Source organism: Acipenser ruthenus, chromosome 1 (assembly GCF_902713425.1).
Source record: "Acipenser ruthenus chromosome 1, fAciRut3.2 maternal haplotype, whole genome shotgun sequence".
Classification (NCBI taxonomy): Eukaryota; Metazoa; Chordata; class Actinopteri; order Acipenseriformes; family Acipenseridae; genus Acipenser; species Acipenser ruthenus.
In genome coordinates, this window is record NC_081189.1 from 41,815,578 (window position 1) to 41,836,068 (window position 20,491).

A 20,491-nucleotide genomic window follows, 5' to 3' on the forward strand; every position below is an offset into this window, starting at 1 on the left:
CTTGCTGGACACCTTGAAGTATGATGAGTACGGCTGGGACCCCCGGAAGGTGCTGATGCCACCACTGCACATCAAATTGGGCCTTATGAAACAATTTGTCAGAGCTCTAGATAAGGAGTCGGCAGCCTTCAAGTACCTTCAAGACTTCTTCCCTAAGCTGTCTGAGGCAAAGGTCAAAGCCGGTGTCTTCGTCGGACCACAGATAAAGAAGATCCTGGAGTGCAATGAATTCCCCAAGAAGCTCACTAGTAAGGAGAAAGCGGCTTGGAACAGCTTTGTCGCAGTGGTTTGGGGCTTCCTGGGCAATCACAAGGCCGAAAACTATGTGGAGCTGGTTGAGACTCTGGTGAAGAACTACGGCACAATGGGCTGTAGGATGTCCCTCAAAGTACATATCCTTGATGCTCATCTTGATAAATTCAAGGAGAACATGGGAGCGTACTCGGAGGAGCAAGGCGAGCGCTTCCACCAGGATATACTGGACTTTGAACGCCGCTACCAAGGACAGTATAACGACAACATGATGGGAGACTACATTTGGGGGCTGATTCGTGAAAGTGATTTACAGTATAATCGTAAATCTCGAAAAACTACTCACTTCTAAATCTTTTGTAGTCATTTTTGTATTACTTTAGTATAAATACATGTTAATTTTGATTCATATGTTGTTTTTTTCTGACTTTATGTGAACGAAGAGACACAAATTCGCCCGTTTTCTCATTGGAAATAGGTAAATTTCAAAATATCACTGTCCTGGTCACAAAAGCAAAGTTTGTGGGGAATAATAGCCATTTTCTATACTTTTGAGGCATAAGCAATTAGGAAATAACACTTACTACCCAGGAACCAAAAAAAAAAAAAAAAATTGTTACACGGTGTTATTTTAGGGGTCAGCTGTGTATTTGAGAGGATTTTTTTTCTCCTGTAGAGGATATTACATGTTTTTCAAGAGGGCTTTTACCAGAGATTAAATATATAATATGAAGTGGGTTTATACAGTACAATTAATTACTTTAAGAATTTTTTGGGAGGTTTACCAGCAATAATGCAATATTGATGCACGGTACTGTAAGTTGGTTGTGGAACTATTTCACTGGGCTCCTACAAGGGTTTGAGAGTAAAGAAAGGCGTGAGGGGCAGCGATCTTGAAACATGTGAGTGCTTGAGTGACAATAGTGTTAGACATAGGAGAGGCTGGACAGATCCCTGTACTCAAAGGACCAGGTCAGGCAGCATCCTCTGGCTGCTGAGCGGCTTGAGACGAGTAAGGGCCAGGACAAGACATACAAACAAGACACTCTGAACTTCTGAACTCTCACCGAGGAGGATGAGAGACAGAACATATGAAAGACAAAGCTCTCAAGTCCAGGTCTGGTCAGGCAGCATCCTCTGGCTGCTGGGCGATAAGAATGAGACATAAAGGACACTACTCAGGCAGCATCGGCAGGCAGCTGGATGGTGTGGAGAGTTAGGGAAAAGTGTCTCGGGTCTGTATGGGAGAGGCGAAGGTAGAGAATCCCCCCTCCCCTCCATGGGGCCCAACGACAGGTGGGGGACTCGGCCCCCCTCAGAGGGGGCAAGAAAGGTGCTCGGACCTAGAAAAGAAACTAGGGAGAGTGATAGCAGGTTGTGGCCTCCATTATTAAGAAAGAAACTGCAGAGCCGCACAGATGATAGAAAAGGCTGGAAAGAGAAACAAAACAAAGAGAGGTTAGTATGACTGGCTATGGATTGGAGGCTATCTGCGCTGTGGAGAGGAAACCACCCCCCCTATTGGGAGGAAACCTCTGGTGGACCTGGCAGAGAGGACTCCCCCACTCCGGGCATACTAATGAGGGACTGGTGAGCTGCTGCAATGTCCTTGGGAAATGACCTGATATTTGCCTCCACTGCTGAAGAGGACCAGCGCCCCATGGTTTTAGCGAGTGCTTTGTTGATATGCAGGGCCTTTTAAACCTGTTTGACTGTGAAAAAAAAAATACTTTTAAATAGCGCCTCTAAAATTAACTGCGCATGTGAAAATAAATTAGACCTGGCGTGCCTGACGCACATTTAATAAATGGACCACAAAGGGTTAAATCGGAATGGGATGTATTTGGTTTTGAGTGCAGAAAGTTGTAAATGTTTTCCATCCGGTAGTGTAGGATGATTTGGTCGCTGGGGCGAAGGCTGTTGCCATGTAGTGGCGAGCAGATTGCAGAAGGTTGGAGAGTATTGCAGATGTCAGTGTTGCAGAGTTAGATGAGGGCTGATGTGGCAGCTGGAGCTGAACAAATATATGAAATCGACTGCTGAGTTCATTCTGGAAACAAAGGCAGAGAGATGAGATACCAACCATCCTATGTGTTAGTTAATACGGGATCGATCAGCAGTTTGCTACCATCATGTCTGCTTGGAATGGAAAAGGTGAACTCGCATTCAGAGATTTGGGTTTCACAACTCCAGTCATTCTCCTAATAGTGGAATGCCTTAATTCATAAATCAAGACAGATTTCTTGTACCATGTATTAATGCTTGTGGTGTCATGTATTAATGCTTGTGGTGTTTACTATATATATATATATATATATATATATATATATATATATATATATATATATATATATATATATATATATATATATATATATATTTTTTTTTTAGAGATGAGAGTATTGGAGGAAAGCTGGAGCGTTGGAAGCTCTGGAGGAGGGCAGTTGCAGATTTAAACAGTAAACTAAAGCAACTTTTGCATGCTGCAGTAGTGAGCAGATCTGAAGATGGAGCTGAGATTTGCTGTAGTGAAGAGTGATTAACAGTAGAGGCGATCTGCTGAACAGGCAGAGATCTGAGGGAGTAAACGATGGAATGCTGTCAGTAGTGTGCAGTGGCTTGCTATAGAGAATAGAGATCTGCTGAATGTGGTGGAAATTGGTATTTGAGAGTTGAGGCGGTTTTAGATAATGTCCGAGACGGGGGCTGCCTTTGGGCAGAGATGAAGAATGCATAGATCTGAGGCCGATGCAGAACCTGAGAGATGAGAATGCATTGCTCTGAGGTTGCTGCAAAACCTATTGATTTGATCGGGAGCAATTTATGAGTGTATTGTGTATTGCGGTGTAGGAGGACGTTTTGACTGAAACGTTGATAATCGTAGGACATGATTTCCGTATCTGACTGGCAGCTCATATTGAATGAAATGGTGACTTTGAAAGTTGTATAAAGTGCCTTGATGAAGTTGGGGGCAAATGAGGAAGTGCGAATCCGGGATTGCAGGTTGCAGGACTGGCCTGATGCAGGGAAGCTGGCAATTAATGTGACAGTGGATTCTTAGCATCTCAAAGCCGATAAGCTTGGCTTCATGACCAGGATTTGAAGAATAAAAGTTAATGTAAGTAGCAAAAAGGTTGAGGCAGGAGGGGACTGAGAATCCCTTGGAGTGACAACGAACTGCAGGAATTGATAGTTTGGAGTGTGCGAGATTCTCAGCGATAGCAAACCAGCTTAAATTATGTAGAGCTTGTGGTGTTATGCTGCTGTCTAGAGGTTGTGATTGAAATTGAAACTATCGGCTTCAGTGAAGTAGGGTAGCATATATTTGGTTATTGCGATTAAAATCCTTGTCTATGTATAAAACATTTGCTTCAGAACAGTTAGTGATGTATACAAATAAGTTAACGTAGCTCTACAAGAGGAGCCTTCAGTATTTAGAGGTCACAATTCGGTGAGTTGAACTCACTGTCACGTTGCAAAAACGCAGCAGCAGGAGACAGAAGATTGCAGTAGTGAGGCACAGGCTTGCAGTTCCTGTTAAAGTTGCCTGTTCGCCATGGCAAATTACCACTCCCAGTAGTCATGTGATGAGGCGTTGCCGTGGTAACCATGGTCTGTGAAGCGCTGGTGGAAAAGAGTTGGAGCCAGTCTTTCTAATGAAAACGCAGACCAAATTGAGTAACAGAACTGCGCTTTGAACGGCGCTGGGCTGGATGGAGCAGGAAAGACTAACGTTGGAGCTCCTGCAGCCGAATAGAGAAACTGAATGATGAGAATAATCACCTGAGCAGGTAGGAACATAGTTGATAATATCCTGGCAGCGCTGTGCAGAGAAATGACCTGCAGTGAAAGGAGCGAGGTTTTAAATATTAGTGAAGATGTTAAGTTGAAGCATGAATGACAGAGTCTGAGCGTTTGCTACCAAACAAAAAACAAACACCAGACAAAGAGAGGAAGTAGTGCTAGGTTAATATAGGAAAAATGGGGGAGATTGACAGGCGGAGCTGCCAAATGGAACTCCCGGTGCTGCTCTGGCCACACCCCTTGAATGATGTGGCGATCGCTGTGCGAGGCTATTTAGAGATGACTAGAAATGAGCTGCCTCCCCACCCAGCACCACCCCCCACCCAGATTTGATTGAGCCGGCTGATCACTTCCCCCAGGCAGAGCGTTGCTGATGAAAGCTAGAGTGGCCAGCATAGAGAAATTAGGTTAACAGAGAAAAATGCAGTGAGAATGCTCTCTACAGCCTCCCCCGAATTCCGCTTAAAGGCTAACATGAAAACTGTTTCTTGTTGTGGTTGATTTGGTTTTTGGATAACTAAATAATATATTGTTGGTATCAGTCATATGGAACAAGTTTGCGTTGTGATTTAAAGGAGGAGGCAGCTGATTAGAATGGGTTGGATAAATCTGGCTTGCTTTTGTGTATTATACAGATCAAAGGGTTGAAATTACAGGCTTTAGTAATATAGGGTTTTGAAGGACAAGCAGATTCAAAATTTGGACACTGGTTAGTTATGAAATCTAATCCAAAAAGATTTGTGGCACATCATTCAACACTAATGCGTTTTAGTTGCACACTTTGATCAGTTAAATCCAAACACAATATGATCCAGCAGCATAACCACTCTATTAGTTAAGTACTTTTATTGGGATTACCAATTGTGGTGGTTGGTCAAGAAAACTAATAGTCTTTCTTTATTTTTCCCACCACCACCCATACAAATTTGTCAGGCATGTTACTACTTTGTGTCAAGCATTAACACAACTAACTTAAATATGTATTGTATGGTGTGGTTTTTTTTTTTGTGTGTGTTTTATTCTTTATTGGAGGGGAGGTGAGTGCACAAAGCACTTGTTTTTTGTTGTAAAGACATTGTGTGTCCCCCACACCACCAACTCCATTTCTTAACAAATGCTTTTCATAACAGGGCTCCACTACTATTAAAATGGTTGCTAATACAACAAAAAAATTGGCAAATGTTTTTTTGGGGTTAGGTGCATTGGCACATAACACAAAATGCTGCCTCTTCATTTAAAAGCATGTGTCAATATTTACAAATGCGCTATGACATCAGTCTATATTAAAAAAAAAAAAAAAAAAAAGCAGGGCTATAATGCAGGAAAAAGCTAAATAATTAAACAAAAAACGAAGTGAAAAGGTTACCGTATCAAGCTGAAAAGTGTTTTCTTTGTGAACTCCAATAAACCAACATTATCTTGTGCCAGTAAAATTGTAGGGTGTCAAAAGTATTGAGTCAACACCAACTTATTTTTTTCTTTAGCAGCCTAAACTATCCCAGATATAATAAATTGTTACATTGTTTACCATCAAGAGTTTATGAATGATTGATTTAATTGCGCAGCAGATTCCCTAGTTAGATGATGAGCTGATAATGTCTTCAGCCAAAGAACAGGCACAGTAATTTAAGACATTACCATAATGAAAAAAGGTTTTGTAGCATGAGTTTTGTAGTAAAGCAGGCTTATCTGTTGCAGGGAAAACTATTTATATCTCAGACTGACCATTTTAAGAAACATGAAAGCAGAACTCATAGAAACACTTTAATTGCGATTAATTAGGAAGTGTACTGCTCAGAAAAAAAGAGGGAATTCAAAATTAAATGTACTGCAGTTTGCTTGATGTGCTAATGAAAATATCTAAAATATGATTATGTGCTTACGGTGGTGTATTTAATATTGTAAATAGCATAACAAACTAACTGCATATTTTAAACTTGTTTTTACTTGGGGGGGGGGGGGGGGGGGGAGGGAGGGAAACAAAACAAAAGAACAGTAACATGTAATGATAAGAGCTGTCTGTGTTACATGCTGTCAGATCAGGACTTCACTGACACTGAGCATGGGAGCTGCAGCATGCTATTTCCAATATGTGGCAGTGTGCCCCGCCCTGTGTGTATTTTATGTTTATGTGTTGCGTGTGGTGTGTTATTGTTGGTGTATATGTATTCCCGTATGGAACCACGGGAAGCGCACAAAGTAGTTCACGTGCCGATGTGCCGAGATTCCAGTTGAATGACTGATTAGCAATCCAATCTCGGTGTGAGCATTGTTTTTTGTCAAACCTTTTTATTTTGTTTATTTAATAAAAGCACCACAGCGCTTTCATTCACCAGTCATCCGCAGTATGTGTGTTTGACGACAGCAACACAAGCTATCCGTGACACATAATACAAGTGTACAGAATTAAAAGTGCGGTCACCAATTCCATGCAAAGCACTTTAAAATATAATCATGCATCAATTAACCATTCAGCAGAATGAGGCAACAAACGAGTGCGTACAGACATTAAGTTACTGTTTTAGTATCACTTTAGTGTCTTAGCGAGTTTTATTTTAGCAGTTGAATAGGATTGATAGAAACCAACTTGCTCCTGAAGTGACACCCAGCAATTGGATTTGGCAACCAGTTCTTTTTTGGCGCAGAAGCCGTTGACTCCTAATCCAAAAGGTCTTTCTGGAGCCCTGCATAATAATGAAGTTAATCTTATCTGTGGATCTGTGCACGTATTACATTTCTATCTTTATAGGGTCCTTGGCCCCTGGGCACCTGAGCTTGCACAGAGTAATCGCAGGCACTGATATGGGAGATTTTGAGCTTCCTTTTCTCATTGGGTACAGTTGAATTGCTGAAGGGTGCTGTAGGTGAGACTTTTTTTCTCCTGACATGATACATGCAGAGGTTTTGTTGAGCAGCTTTAAGCCATTTGCATTAATACTTGCAGTGCAACATCAAATTACTTCCCTGAAGCTACACCAGTGTCAATGATGCAGTAAAAAAAAAAAAAATTTTTTATATGCAAAAGTGCCTTCTTTGCCATTCCCCCCCTTTAAAATATTGGAATGCCCCCCCGCCCCCCCCCCCCCCCCCCATTGGCTGGAGCATAGGCTGGAAATCGGTACCTCCCCCCCCCCCCCAGCCACACAAATTAAATCCAAGCCCTGCTGGCTATTCCCAGAAGTGTTATTTTTTTGCAAATTCAGTTAATAAATGGATGTCCTGAATTAAGTTGCTCTTCTAGTATATTGCATATAATAAATTTTGTGGAAAATCTAAAAGGAACGAAGTCAACTTCACCTGGATCTTTGTTATTGGTCTGTAATGTAAGTTATGTACCTTACTGCAGTGTACATGCATGCTGTGGCTGGTAGACATGGTATTTATGAAGTTAAAGCAGAGCACAAATTAAATAGGGCTCGCTAAAGGCAGGAGCCCTGGATTCTTAGCTGTCAAAGTTCACGCTGCTTTTGTATCCTATCGGTGCCTTGGGTAAACAGTCACTCCATTCGAGCTTTATGCGGCAGATGGCCAGTCAGTGTATTGACAAGGCCAGACACAATAGAAAATGGCATTAGGGACAGCCATGGGGATTTGCAGTAAATATATTGCAGGGCACAAGTGAATTGCCAATACTGCTTGTTTAGCAGTTTGCAAGGGCAATGATGGTATGGATTTTTGAATTAGAAGGGAAGGTCTCTCTCTCTGTCTCTCTCTTGCAGAGTATTGGTGATGAATGTGTACAAATTGTCTTGAGAACCAAATGTAGCTTTTGTTTCTGTGTGACACATGAAAGCCCCTGTGGATTACTGAGAGCTGTTGAAGGTGGCGATGGCGCATAGACAGACTTCCCACTCCTTAGATGCTGTTAATGTAGCTGTAGCTCAACTGGGCATCAATCCAAATGTTCTTATCTCTCTGAGGGCCATAACGCAGCAAAAGCAGGGTCAGGATAATGAAAGGACATTTCAAACCACGGCTCATGAGCTTCTCACAAAGGTTGTTCTATCCTTTAGTAATCTAATATCATCCATACATTTTTTTATGGCTGAGATTCTCTATAAAGTTTTTTGTGTGTGTGTGTGTCTATATATATATATATATATATATATATATATATATATATATATATATATATATATAAATTGTCACCTCCAAAATTATTGGCACCCTTGATAAAGATGAGCAAAAAAGTACCAATACCTAGCTATATTGTAATTTTCCAACATGTGGAATATATTTGACTTTATTAATGATTCAATGGAATCAACCAAAATTACACATTTCTCAAATTATACATTTATTTCCAAAAAAAATGGTGTCACAATTATTGGCACCCTTGTTTTCAGTACTTTGTGCACCCTCCCCTTGCAAGGATAACAGCACTGAGTCTTTTTCTATAATGTTTAATGAGATTGGAGAACACATTGGGAGGGATCTTAGACCATTCCTCCATACAGAATCTTTCCAGATCCTTGGTATCCTTCGGTCTGCGCTTATGGACTGCCTTCTTCAATTGAAACCATAGGTTTTCAATGGGCTTCAAGTCCGGAGACTGAGATGGCCATTGCAAAATGTTGATTTTGTGGTCAATTATCCATTTTTTTGTGGATTTTGATGTGTGCTTGGGGTCATTGTCTTGCTGGAAAATCCACTTGCGGCCAAGGTTCAGCCTCCTGACAGAGGTAACCAGGTTTTTGGCTAAAATGTCCTGGGACTGAGTAGAGTTCATGATGCCGTTGACCATAACAAGGGCCCCAGGACCAGTGGAAGCAAAACAGCCCCATAACATCAAAGATCCACCACCATATTTTACAGTAGGTATGAGGTTCTTTTCTGGATACGCATCCTTCTTTCGACGCCAAACCCACCGCCGGTGCCTGCCTCGTATTGCTCAACATTCTCTCCACATCCGAACAGTAAAACAAGTCCTCTTAGTTAGTGCAGACTGCCGGGTCGTTGTATTATTATTATTATTATTATTATTATTATTATTATTATTATTATTATTACACAATGTACTTCAAAGTGGCCTTTTGTAATTTGTGTTTATCTTGCTTAATCTGCATTGGTTGCGGGTGTATTCGGTGGCATTTTGAAGCAGAAATTGATTACTGTGCCGTCTGTTTTTAAGTAACAAATTCAAATTTGACTGAATTTTGGAACCGGAAATGTAATATTTATCGTTTACTTGAAGTAAATGCAACAAGTAAACAATATCTGTTCATTTTTTTTACATTTATAATTATAAAAGTTTAAATATAGGCCCTATGCCTTGTTCTAGTAGTTGACAATAGCTTACCTGCATCTATTATCAGTATCGGCCATGAACATCTTTATCAGTGCACCACTTATTATTATTATTATTATTATTATTATTATTATTGGTAGTAGTACGTTTTGTGGCAGTCGTGAGTGTATTAACAGATGCAACATCACTGCAGGATTCTAGTGAATATACTAGTGATGCTGCATCTGCTGTTGCTTGTCAAGAATGTTTTAAGTGTTGATAAAACATCGGACAACCCTCCTTCCACAAATATCGGTCCATCTATCGAGTTATAATCAAGCACAAAAGATAAGCAACCTAAAGCGTGCTACTTTTTCTGGATCTGATCCAAGGCTTTCAGTTCTTATTTGACAAACAACACAAGACATGCTTCTATAAACAAGAATTGCACTCTTAATAATAATTACTACTTTTAAAATGTGAACAACATTTAAATAAGGTATTTCGTTTCTATTGCATTTGAAACTGTTAGTAATGGCTTTTTTTAATGAAATCTGGAAAGATTGCTCCAGAAGGTGGGTGGGGAAAAAACATATTTGCTTCGGCATCGTTCTGCATCCTAGGTATGGGATGCTCTGCCATGTCAAAAAGACTGGGGGGAGAAAGCACAAAGGACAGTCGTTATGGGAAATGATAGCAAAGCCACAGTTGCAAATCTCCTCAGAAATGTTCCCTGGCTAACAAAAGAACAAATTGCCATCTCTAAAGCCACATGTCTGCACAGGTAGGAATGCTTTTATTGTTTGTTTGCGTGTTTATTTTACATTAGTAACATTCACATAATATTTGTTCGTCCTGTGAAAACTATATCTGCCTTTTGTTCTATGAAGCTGATGGAAACTACGCCTGGCAGTTTTGTAGATGCGCTAAATGAACCAGTTGTCAGAAATTGTGAATACTTTGCAAGAAACGAGGTTCCATACTTTTGATTTTAGACAAAAGCACAGACATAGCAATAGAGAAGCAGCTGCTGCTTTTTGCAAAATAACTTGTGCTCCCTGTCTTACATATTTATCATAGTTGTAATGTGGTTCCTGACAAATCGAGTTTTCTTACCTGAAATGTATATTTATACATACATTCTGATATTTCAGTTAGGCCATAATATTAATGGGAGTGTGTGAAAACTGAAAAGGCTAGTAATCGCTAATAAATAATAGTTATCCTGTGTGTGGTTATTATCTGGTTATATCATCTTCATTCTACATTACAGCCTTTTTTCTTTGTGTGGTATAATTTATAAATCCAACTATGTAATAATATATCCAACTAAAATCTATTTTGGTTGGATATATTAAAGTTTTGAGCATACAGTGCTATTGTGTGCTTTACCTAGATACAGCCTTTGAAGCTTGGTTCCATCTCGGTGAATCACCAGAGGAAGGACTGCTGTTCTATTCACAGAGCTAGAATAAATGTCTTGTATATTTTTAAATGTAAAGCAAATTGTAAAACTGTGTTGAGATACTTGTTGGAATATTGTTTCAAAATTGTATAATGCAACAAAAGTAATAAATGAAACAGTTGACGCTTGGCAGAAAGTTTCTCACGGATTCATTTACCCTTTCTCAGTCAAAACGGCAAGTTTTTCAGCATCTAAAAAGCTTGGAGGTAAAGCTGGTCCTGACATACTAAAGATGTGAGTGGGACTGACTCCCAGTGTCTTGACAACTGCTTTGCTCCTGCCAGTTGGCAGAGGTTCAGCACAATTCGCAGCCGCAGGAGGATTGTTTACACTGCCTGCTGAATAGCTGCTGAGCTGCTGCTTTCAGCCCATATTGCTGGATAAATTGGGTAAAAAATTGATGGCCGGGGGTGTGGGACAGTTGTTTTGTGTGCAGACAAGCCTATTTTACAGTCAAAACCATTTTGCCAGCTGTACCAAAGGCTTTATTTATTTATTTATTTATTTATTTATTTATTTATTTATTTTGAAATTAATTATTTTCATTCTGACCAGTGGATATCTGAAATACATTTGGGAAGAACAACTTTCTAGTGATGTCACCTACAACTTAATGTGGCTGTAAAGCTGAGATGTATGTGCCTACTTTTCAACAGCTGTTACTCAGGAGGCCAGTAAATTTGATTGGCTGCTACTATTCTAGAAGAATTATTTGATTTTGAGAGCAACTGAAAGATAAGATCCAATTACCCAAATAATTTGCTAGTTGCCATGGAGACTAGAGTTGGAACAAATTCAATTTTAAGCAATGAAATAATCTTAAAATACACATGGGAAAAGGAACATTTGGCAGTGGCACTTGGGTGAATTGAATCTAAGCTTCACATGTATGACATTGATGTACTGCTGGTATAATGTTTCAGTGGCATAACCTTGCTGCTGCACTTTGAATAAAGGAAGTAAATTGCATTTGTTTATTAATGAGAACAATGTAATTTTGTATCCCCACCCCGTTGTCAGTCTGTTCTTTACAAATTGATACTTGAAGCTTTGAATACATATTTTGCTGTAAAACGAAGCTAGAACAGTAAGGGACATTGTATTTTAAAATATTATAGAAGTATTTTATCCTTGCAAATATCTATTAGAAGCACTGTCATGGAAATGCTGGTCAGTACGTGCTTCCCATCTGAATCGCAGTGTTTTTGAGCATGGTTTCTGCAATAACGTTTGCATTGACTTTACTAGATGTCTGTCTTGCTACATTTTTGTATTACATTAATGGTAGGAAGCTTGTTTTTAAAATCCAGAGTACAATTTCCTTTTTTTTCTGTCACCCAACCATGCTTTTCTGTATCTGTACATGCTTGTAGTGTTGTGGCCATTTATTTCATTGTTATATTTTCTTACTCAATTTTCTTACGACTTCTATAGCTCAAGCTATCTAGAAATAACTGACATGCAAGTTATTTTGTTTTATGCTTTTAAGTTACTAGGCTGTCGATTAAAAAAAAAAAAAGGGACCATCTTTACATGAACTACACCTAACGTAAAATGTAATATAGAATGTTGATTCATTAAAGTGTTTAGTTTTTAATTAGCAAAAAATTGCAGCCGACAAAGCACTAATAAAAAAAGGTAGGAAGCATCGCGTTTGCTACTTTATCATGCAAAACACAGCAGAATTCCTTCATGTTAATTTTAATGATGCTTCAAAAAGGAGGCAAGCACTTAAGTCAGGGGCCTGCCAAGCTTGTCATTTGCAAATAAATCAAAAGGCCATCATCGCTGCAGCAAGAGCTGATGAATGGAATTGCTTTGTCATTCTTTGATAGGCCCTGCTCTTAAGCCTGCTATTAAAGAGGAATGCAAACATTCAAGAGACTCTGCATTAGGAACATAAACAATTAAAGGCACTTGAGATGTTCGTGTAAGAGCTGCCAGACAGATACAAGAGCTTTCTCCTGGAGATACAACCCTCAATCTGCCTTGCCAGAGAGCTAAATAGAAAACTCAATTAGTGTAGCCAGGTCCCGCCAAGCATCTTTCAATGCAAGTTTATCTCCCCCTTCATTGTTTTAAATGCAGTACACTTGAAGTCCATTCATCAGTGCACCATGGCTGTTCACACAGATGGAGCATCAATGCAGATACTTGTTGGGAGTAACTCCTTAAGAGATTTTTAATAAGCAATGTAAAATAGAAAAATAAATCTCTTCATTTCATGGCAAACAATATACCTTATATTATGGGGGAGGAGGTGAATCGATGTTCATGATTCAAGTAAGGTAATGGAAAATAATTGTATGGGAAGCAGAATTTTATGACGATGGTTTTGATGCTGCTCCAAAAAGCGGACATGCACTGCACATTGCATCTGCAGTCTTTTAAGTACCTGACTTTGTGCTTGATCAGCTAACCAGAAAAGCTGGATACTGAGGACCCACATACTGTAATCTGTTGAAGGCTGTGTGCATGCGCTGCTAATTATGACTGTGACAATTCTATGCACTTATATCTATCAGTTAAACTTGAGTACAGCTAATGGACTAGGTATTAGGTATTTAAGAGTTTACTGCGCATTGTGTGTGTGTGTGTGTGTCCCTTATAAACTGTCTTACAATTAGCACAAGTAAAAAGTATACTGTAATTGTGCTCAACATAACTGGGGAGTATGGAAGTCGTCAAATACCCCCTAGATTATCAAACCTTAAATTGCTCTGAGTATTGGAGTACACCATGTAACTTTTAAAAGGGGAAAGTAGCGTTTAGCTTGTAATCACTGCCTATAGATAGCTACTTTGCGTTCTGGAGTGGTGTCACTGTCTTATGAAAATGTAAGCATGCTTTGATTGGAAGAGTAATTGGTTTATTTTAACATAACAAATATTTAGCTTTGTTTTGTTGACTGACATATATTTTCTTTTTCTTGACAGACAGAGATTGCAAAGAGGTTGAATACTATTTGTGCACAGGTCATCCCGTTTCTGTCTCAGGAAGTAAGTAAATCTGCTCATCTGTTAATGTGTAAACGAGTCTGAGGAACAGCTGCTACCATTGCAGCTATACAAGATTCCTGCTGATTAGTGTAACAAGCATGGTATCTAACTGGCATCCATCAGTGAGTTTTAGTTAAACTTTGTCATTAATTTAGCTGCTTTAGTTTATCTTCCTGTTTAAGGAGTTTCTTATCCAAAGGGTAAAACATTTGCATGATTCTTTTCATTGGTTGAGATGCTAAATGAGAAAAAAAGGCGAGTATTCATACAGTGGGTCCCATTTTTTGTTATGGTGTGCTGGAACAAACACAGGATTTTCATGTTCCGATATTTGCTCAGAATTTAAATATTTGTTCGGAATATTCAAAAAAGTAATAAAAGCCATTATGTTGCTCAGAACGCAGGCAGAGACCATATAGCAGCAGGTGCAGGGGGCATGGCCGTGGCACCTGTGTGTGTGTGTCTTTATTTTACAGCAAGACATTACAATATGTAGAAAAATATCCCTGGAGTGAAGAATTAGTTGTGTAGGACTTACTTTACCCCAGTGAATTAACTACAAAACAAAGGATGCCAAATAGCAGTTGAAGTTTAACGTTGTTTTGTTTATTCTCAAAAAAAAATAGTACATAAAGGTGACACCACATTTTATTTATTATTTACTTTGTCATTCTTTGACATTTCTTCACAGTAAATAGTGGCCATAGACACGTTTTCATAAAGTAATAACACAAGGTTTACTTGTGACTTTCTTGAAACAAGCAAACAAAAACTGAAATTTAACTTTAACACTTCAAATAAAACAAACGTGGAAATGGGTTTGTAAAGTGAAGGGGAGTTTAAAGAAGCTAACTTATTACAACAACAAAAAATATATAATATATACAATCTATATAAAAATCACTACACAACAGTTTTAGCAAGTTGGGTATTGTTTAAGCGCGGCATTTCAGAATTACATGCTTGCCTTTTTTCTGTACCATAAGATTCTGACAACGCTTTTTTGACCCAGATAGCTTTCCATAGTGAGCACTATGCTTGCATCTGCATAATGTAGTTTGTTTTTTTATAAATAGGGGCTTTAAACTTTTATATAGGGGCTTGAGCTGCTGTGTTGATCCTGTGTGTTTGTTTGTTTATATATATATATATATATATATATATATATATATATATGTGTGTGTGTGTGTGTGTCCATCGCACATCACATGGAGCTCGGAGCGCTTTTTCATTTGCCGTTTTTTAAACTGTCACGCAGTTTCTGGTGACGGTAAATAACTGCAAGGTATTTCAAGAAAACAAGGCAAAACATATACCTCTTGTACCAACATATCATCCTACAAATAAAGAAAATTCAATACATCATTCAAAAGAACTTAATATCATACAGGAGACAAAAGCATTAGAGACTATTTGGTCCACAGCTCTCTCCCTTCTGAAAACAATACTTCAAAAGTTCCTTTTCTTTGCAGTATATCTCACTGTGAACCTGTAAACCCACAAATAAACTTGGAAATTCATGGTCCTAAATCTTCTATCACCGGGAAATGGTGTATTGTATATCTGCAAAAAGTGCAACTTACTACTTGTCAAAAATCTGCCCTGGTTTTACAGCTGTCCAGTCATCAGTGAGCCGGGGAACATAAATATGTTTTGATAGGGTGTAAGCTTAGCTAAATTTCGTGTGATATTGCTTATTCTATAGACAGTTATTGAGAATTATATTGAGAACTTCTTCAAAGTAAAATTTCCAAATTGCTTTTTACAAATGAAAATAAAACGAGACATTATAGTCGATTTGGTTACGAATCAATTTAAGAACTTTCTCAGAAAAAATGGAGGTGTATACCAGAAATACCTGTAACAAGATTCCGAACGGCTTCATCTTTTCGGTGCCTCCGGTTCTGCTAGATTCATAAGTGCAAGGAAGTCATGTACGTAGCTATGTAAACAACCAATGTTCTGTGAAAATGTTACATTTACTAAAATAATAATAAAATGCTTTAAAAAGACCAAATTCCCATTGGCTTATTTTATTTATTTTATGATTCTGTTGATTTTTTAGTGTTACGCAGAATTCGCCCCTTCCTCACTGATTACTCCACGCAGCTCCTAGTTCAGGCCCTGGTACTGTCTTGTCTCGACTACTGCAACTCCCTCCTGGCCGGCCTTCCTGCCTCTGCTACCCGTCTGCTCCAGCTCATCCAAAACTGCTGCTCGCCTTGTCTTTTCCCTTCCTTGTTTCTCCCACGCTACACCACTGCTCCGCTTTCTGCACAGGCCTATCGCTGCTTGTACTTGCCTTTCACTGTCTTGACCTTTCCGCTCCCTTCTATCTCCAGACTATCACTTCTTCCTAGACCCCCTCGTCCGCTCTGCTCCTCCACCTCCGGCAGACTAGCTGTACCCCCCTCCCGCCCTCCCGCCTTCAGAACCCACTCCTTCACCCTTGCCCCTCAGTGGTGGATTGACCTACCCACGGATATCAGGACTGCTAAGTCCCTGACCACCTTCCGGCACCTCCTCAAGACACACCTGTTCAAACAGCATCTATAAACCTCAACTCTCGACTATACTGGACTATATGGCACCCAGTTGTACCAGTTCTTGCATCAACTTGTACCTGCACTGAACTGCTCCATACCGTGCCGCATTCAACTACTGCTCCTAACTATAACTACATCTTGTATCTGATTTTACTCTTACAGGTAACCATACTCATGTTTTTTGTATTTGCTCTTATTGGGAAATCATTCTCATCGATTTTATCATACTTACTACATATTCTTACAATATTTACTATAACTTATAACTGCTTTTAGTCGAACTTGCTCTTGCTCATACCTTGCTGTATTCTTTATTATCTTATTGTACTTTCATAACTGCTCTTATCTGTATTATGATTCTGTAATGTGATATTTTATGTGATGACTTGTAATGTGATATTTTTTACAATGTGATACTTTGTACTGTGATATTTTGTAACAATTGTAAGTCGCCCTGGAAAAGGACGTCTGGTAATAAATAAATAATAATATTATTACTATGCATGACAGCTGCTATAATATTGTTAACTTTATTAAAAATGTGCACACATTAATCTACCGATTTTTAATCAACTAATGCCCATAAATTAACCGATTAAAATTTGAATCGATTGACAGCTCTAGTTAAAACCTCATCATAGGAGCAAAAATAGATTGAACTATTGCCCTAACAACCCTTACACCACCGGGCAATAGTCTCCCTCTGACATGCGATTGGTTCACATCATTGTCAGTCCCACCCCTTTTCAAAGGAACGCCCTCCACCTGCACTTCTAACATGAGAAAATGGCTGAATGAAAAAACGGTGATTCTGTGACTTAACAGAAAATGAATTTCAAAACCATAGTACAAAAAAAAAAAAAAAACCTGGGAACTATGCAGTATGAACTTCAAAAATATGTTCTGTTATTGTTATTTACTTATGCTTTATCAGCTATATTTAAACAAAATACTGTAAAGCCATAAATATTTGCTGCTAAAATATTTGGCGAATCACACCCAGAAAACCTATTTTGCTCCAGAAATGTTGCACTGGTACTAGTTGATTACTTCATTTTATGTACAGCACTAAGATATTGGAGCCAAAAATGTTTACGTTTTTTCTTTTTTACGTGAAAAATTTATAAGTCGTCTCGCAAATATTTATGGCTTTACAGTATATAAAGTTATATTTACTAGCCTACCTTGCCTCTCATTATTTTGACTGACTCGTATATTAAATATATACTGCAGACTCCGCTCATAAAAATGAAATGCCCCTTGCAATCCTCTCTGCCTGCAGCTTTGGGCATTATTGCCCCCTGTTGGTAACAATAGTCTTCCCTCAGGGCAATCATTTTCCACTATGGCCCTCCTCTCCAGTCCATATTTACTATAAATAGATAGAGATATGTGTGCAAATGTTCAAATCCATTTTTTTTGTTTGTTTTAGCACCAGCAACAAGTTGCACAAGCAGTGGAGCGAGCCAAGCAAGTGACCATGGCAGAACTAAACGCCGTCATCGGGGTACGTGGCCTTCCAGGTCTACCTCCTACAGTGTGTACAACTTTCTATTTCTTATTGCTGGGGTTTGTGGGTAAAAAACTTGGGTGCCAGTGTATCTTCCCTATAGGTTCCTCAAGGGGTACAGTACAAAATAGTGTAGTCAATCACAATTGATGAATAGGCCATTAGCTGGGAGGCTCAGTAGTATCCCCTTTTTCCACTACAGCAAATGTTTTCTCAGTGTTAGGAGTATAATTTTGGGGTATTGTTTGAGTTAGACAACAGATTACTGTATTGGACTATCTGCCCGTCACATATCTGCTCTAACTATTTATTCGCCATGATCAAGCTCTTCAGCAATGTTAGTTTATTATCAAACAAAGAGGATTTATTCAGAAATTATAGAGCCTACCAAAGTTTTTGTAGACTGTTATATGTGCTCCGTGCGTTGCCATTGCTGGTACTGTCATGTGAGCTGTTCACGTGTTTATGTAAATAAATCCTGTTCGCACGCGGGGCGTATAAACTTCAACCTCGGTCTCGATCTCCTGCCTGTCACTCAGCAGCGAATGCACGCACCCACATGGCAGACGGCTACTATGTCACAAGCATTCCCCTTGTTTGTTTATCCAAAGGTACTATTTGGGTATTTAGTGTACTACAATTGTGTTCCTTCAGTTAAATTACAACATGTTGTGTTTTTTTTATTTTTTTTTCATAGCAAGCTTAAGGAGGGGATTTAAAAAAAAATATATATATGTATTAGAGCTGGGATAATTAATCGAGTTACTCGAGTCATGGCGATTTATTTTAATACTCGACGATCTTATTCGAGTAATCGCCTTAATATATGCATACGGTATATTAGCAACTACATTCACGCCAGGTGCGTTCTCAAATAATAATTCCGATCAGCTGTTCACTCGGTCTGATCTAGGCAGGAACACATCGCTATTACTGATTTGGTTGAGAGTGAAGGCGATATTAGTAAAAGATGACAAAAAAAACTTAGGCCTATGTAGAAAAAAATGAAGATGAGTTTTATTTTGTTTAAAAAAAACCCACACACATACGTCTTCTGGTATCCTGTGACTATCCCTGTTCTCTCTGTTAGATAAATAAAACCCGTTTGCATCAAATTGCAAGTCAGACGTATTTCTTCAATAATACCCACGCAACCCTATTCGAAGCATGATTTTGCTAATGTGTCGGTACTTCTTTATTGTTATTTTACAAGCAGCAGCATTGTCGCAATATTGTTTAGAACCTCTATCCTCCCGCTAGAATGTAACAATCTTGTTACGTTAGCAAAGTGCTTTCATTGGGCGAAAAATTTAATGAAACAAAACAGTCTGTAAAACCTTTTTTTGGCGACGTGTTGAGAGTGGCAAGCGGGAACACAGCAATATGGCGGATGCACATAGCAATACTGTTACTAGTGCAGAAGAACGGGGAAAGAAAAGGAGTTTGGAAAGTGATGGAAGTGAGAGGCCCGGTGCCAAGAAATTTGCAAGAATCGCCAGACACACAAGCGTTGTGTGGGATTGCTTTGGCCAACCTAACAATTCACAGGTTCAGTGCATAATATGCAAAGGAAAGATGAAATATCACCACAGCTTTGCTGCAACATCTAAAAAGGAGGCACCCAACTGTCTCTCATTTGGTAAGTAATATTATTCATATAAGAAGTAAGTCGATATATACAGTACGATGCTGTTTTTGTCAGATGCAGTTTCTTTTTTATGATGAGGAATTACGTGTTCATTTAGCACATGAAAATAAACTATACATTTCACACTTGCTATTGAATACAGCAAGTATATTATAATCTGTTATTGTGTAAGTGCTAACACCAAGTATTGGTCTAATCTTAGACTTTTACCAGCAATATTGAACTTGTCAAAAAAAAAACACGCTGCATCAGTCATAGAATTGCTGAATTTGTATCAATCCTCTACAGCACTATTAGTTAATGGCATAATAAACACTATTTACAATTTGTTTATTTCATTTTTTTTTAAAAAGCTTGATTCTGGACAGTTAGTGTCTTATTACCCGTATGGAGTCTTAATTATACTTTTATTATATGTTTTTAAAAGCTAAAAAAAACACGTTAATTATAAAAATATCAAAATCTGCCATTTTTAAATGTCTTTCAAAATTAATTAAATAGCTTCAAAGATACTGAGCCTTTGCAGTGGTGGAAGAACAATATGCATCGCCTTCCTCGCCTGGCCAAACTAGTTAAACGGTTTCTCAGTATCCCTGCTACCTCTGCTCCATCTGAAAAGGCTTTTTTCAGCAGCTGGTGCTACTGTAACAAGAAAATGTGCCAGCCCTAGCCACGTTGATATGCTGGTGTTTTTACATAGCAACCTTGCATAATGTGTTTGTTTTTCAACATGCTATGTCATGTTAAAATGTGTTCATGTGACAACACAATTAAATAATGAGTACAGTTTTCAGGAAACAACTTAAGAAAAGGTTCAGTATTTTTATAATGCTAAAAAAAGACCCACAGTACTACAGACTTTTGTTTTAAGTGAATAGTGTCTTAACTATTTTTGCAAATAAGTTATTGACTTCTTTAAAGGTTAATGAGTTGACTTTATAAGAATTTTGCTCCACTTGTTCAGCAAACAGCAAAAATTCCAAGTAGGTTGTGGTTGGTGACAAGAATTAAGTTTTACAGTTGCTTTCCAAAAATTCAGT

The 20,491-nt window shown here is 38.6% G+C and overlaps 1 protein-coding gene across 10 annotated transcripts in view; it reads left to right on the forward strand.

Moving 5' to 3' along the window:
* LOC117421237 (transducin-like enhancer protein 1) overlaps positions 1 to 20,491 on the forward strand; it is a 69,545-nt gene that overhangs the window by 11,352 nt on the left and 37,702 nt on the right. For 4 of the 10 annotated variants that reach the window (XM_059025371.1, XM_034035355.3, XM_034035357.3 and 1 more), the window contains exons 5-6: positions 13,685 to 13,747; positions 17,726 to 17,830. In XM_059025371.1, the coding sequence (XP_058881354.1) occupies positions 13,685 to 13,747; positions 17,726 to 17,830 (168 nt within the window). The remainder of the gene's footprint in view (positions 1 to 13,684; positions 13,748 to 17,725; positions 17,831 to 20,491) is intronic. The other 6 variants (XM_059025403.1, XM_034035358.3, XM_034035359.3 and 3 more) reach the window with 2 other exon arrangements.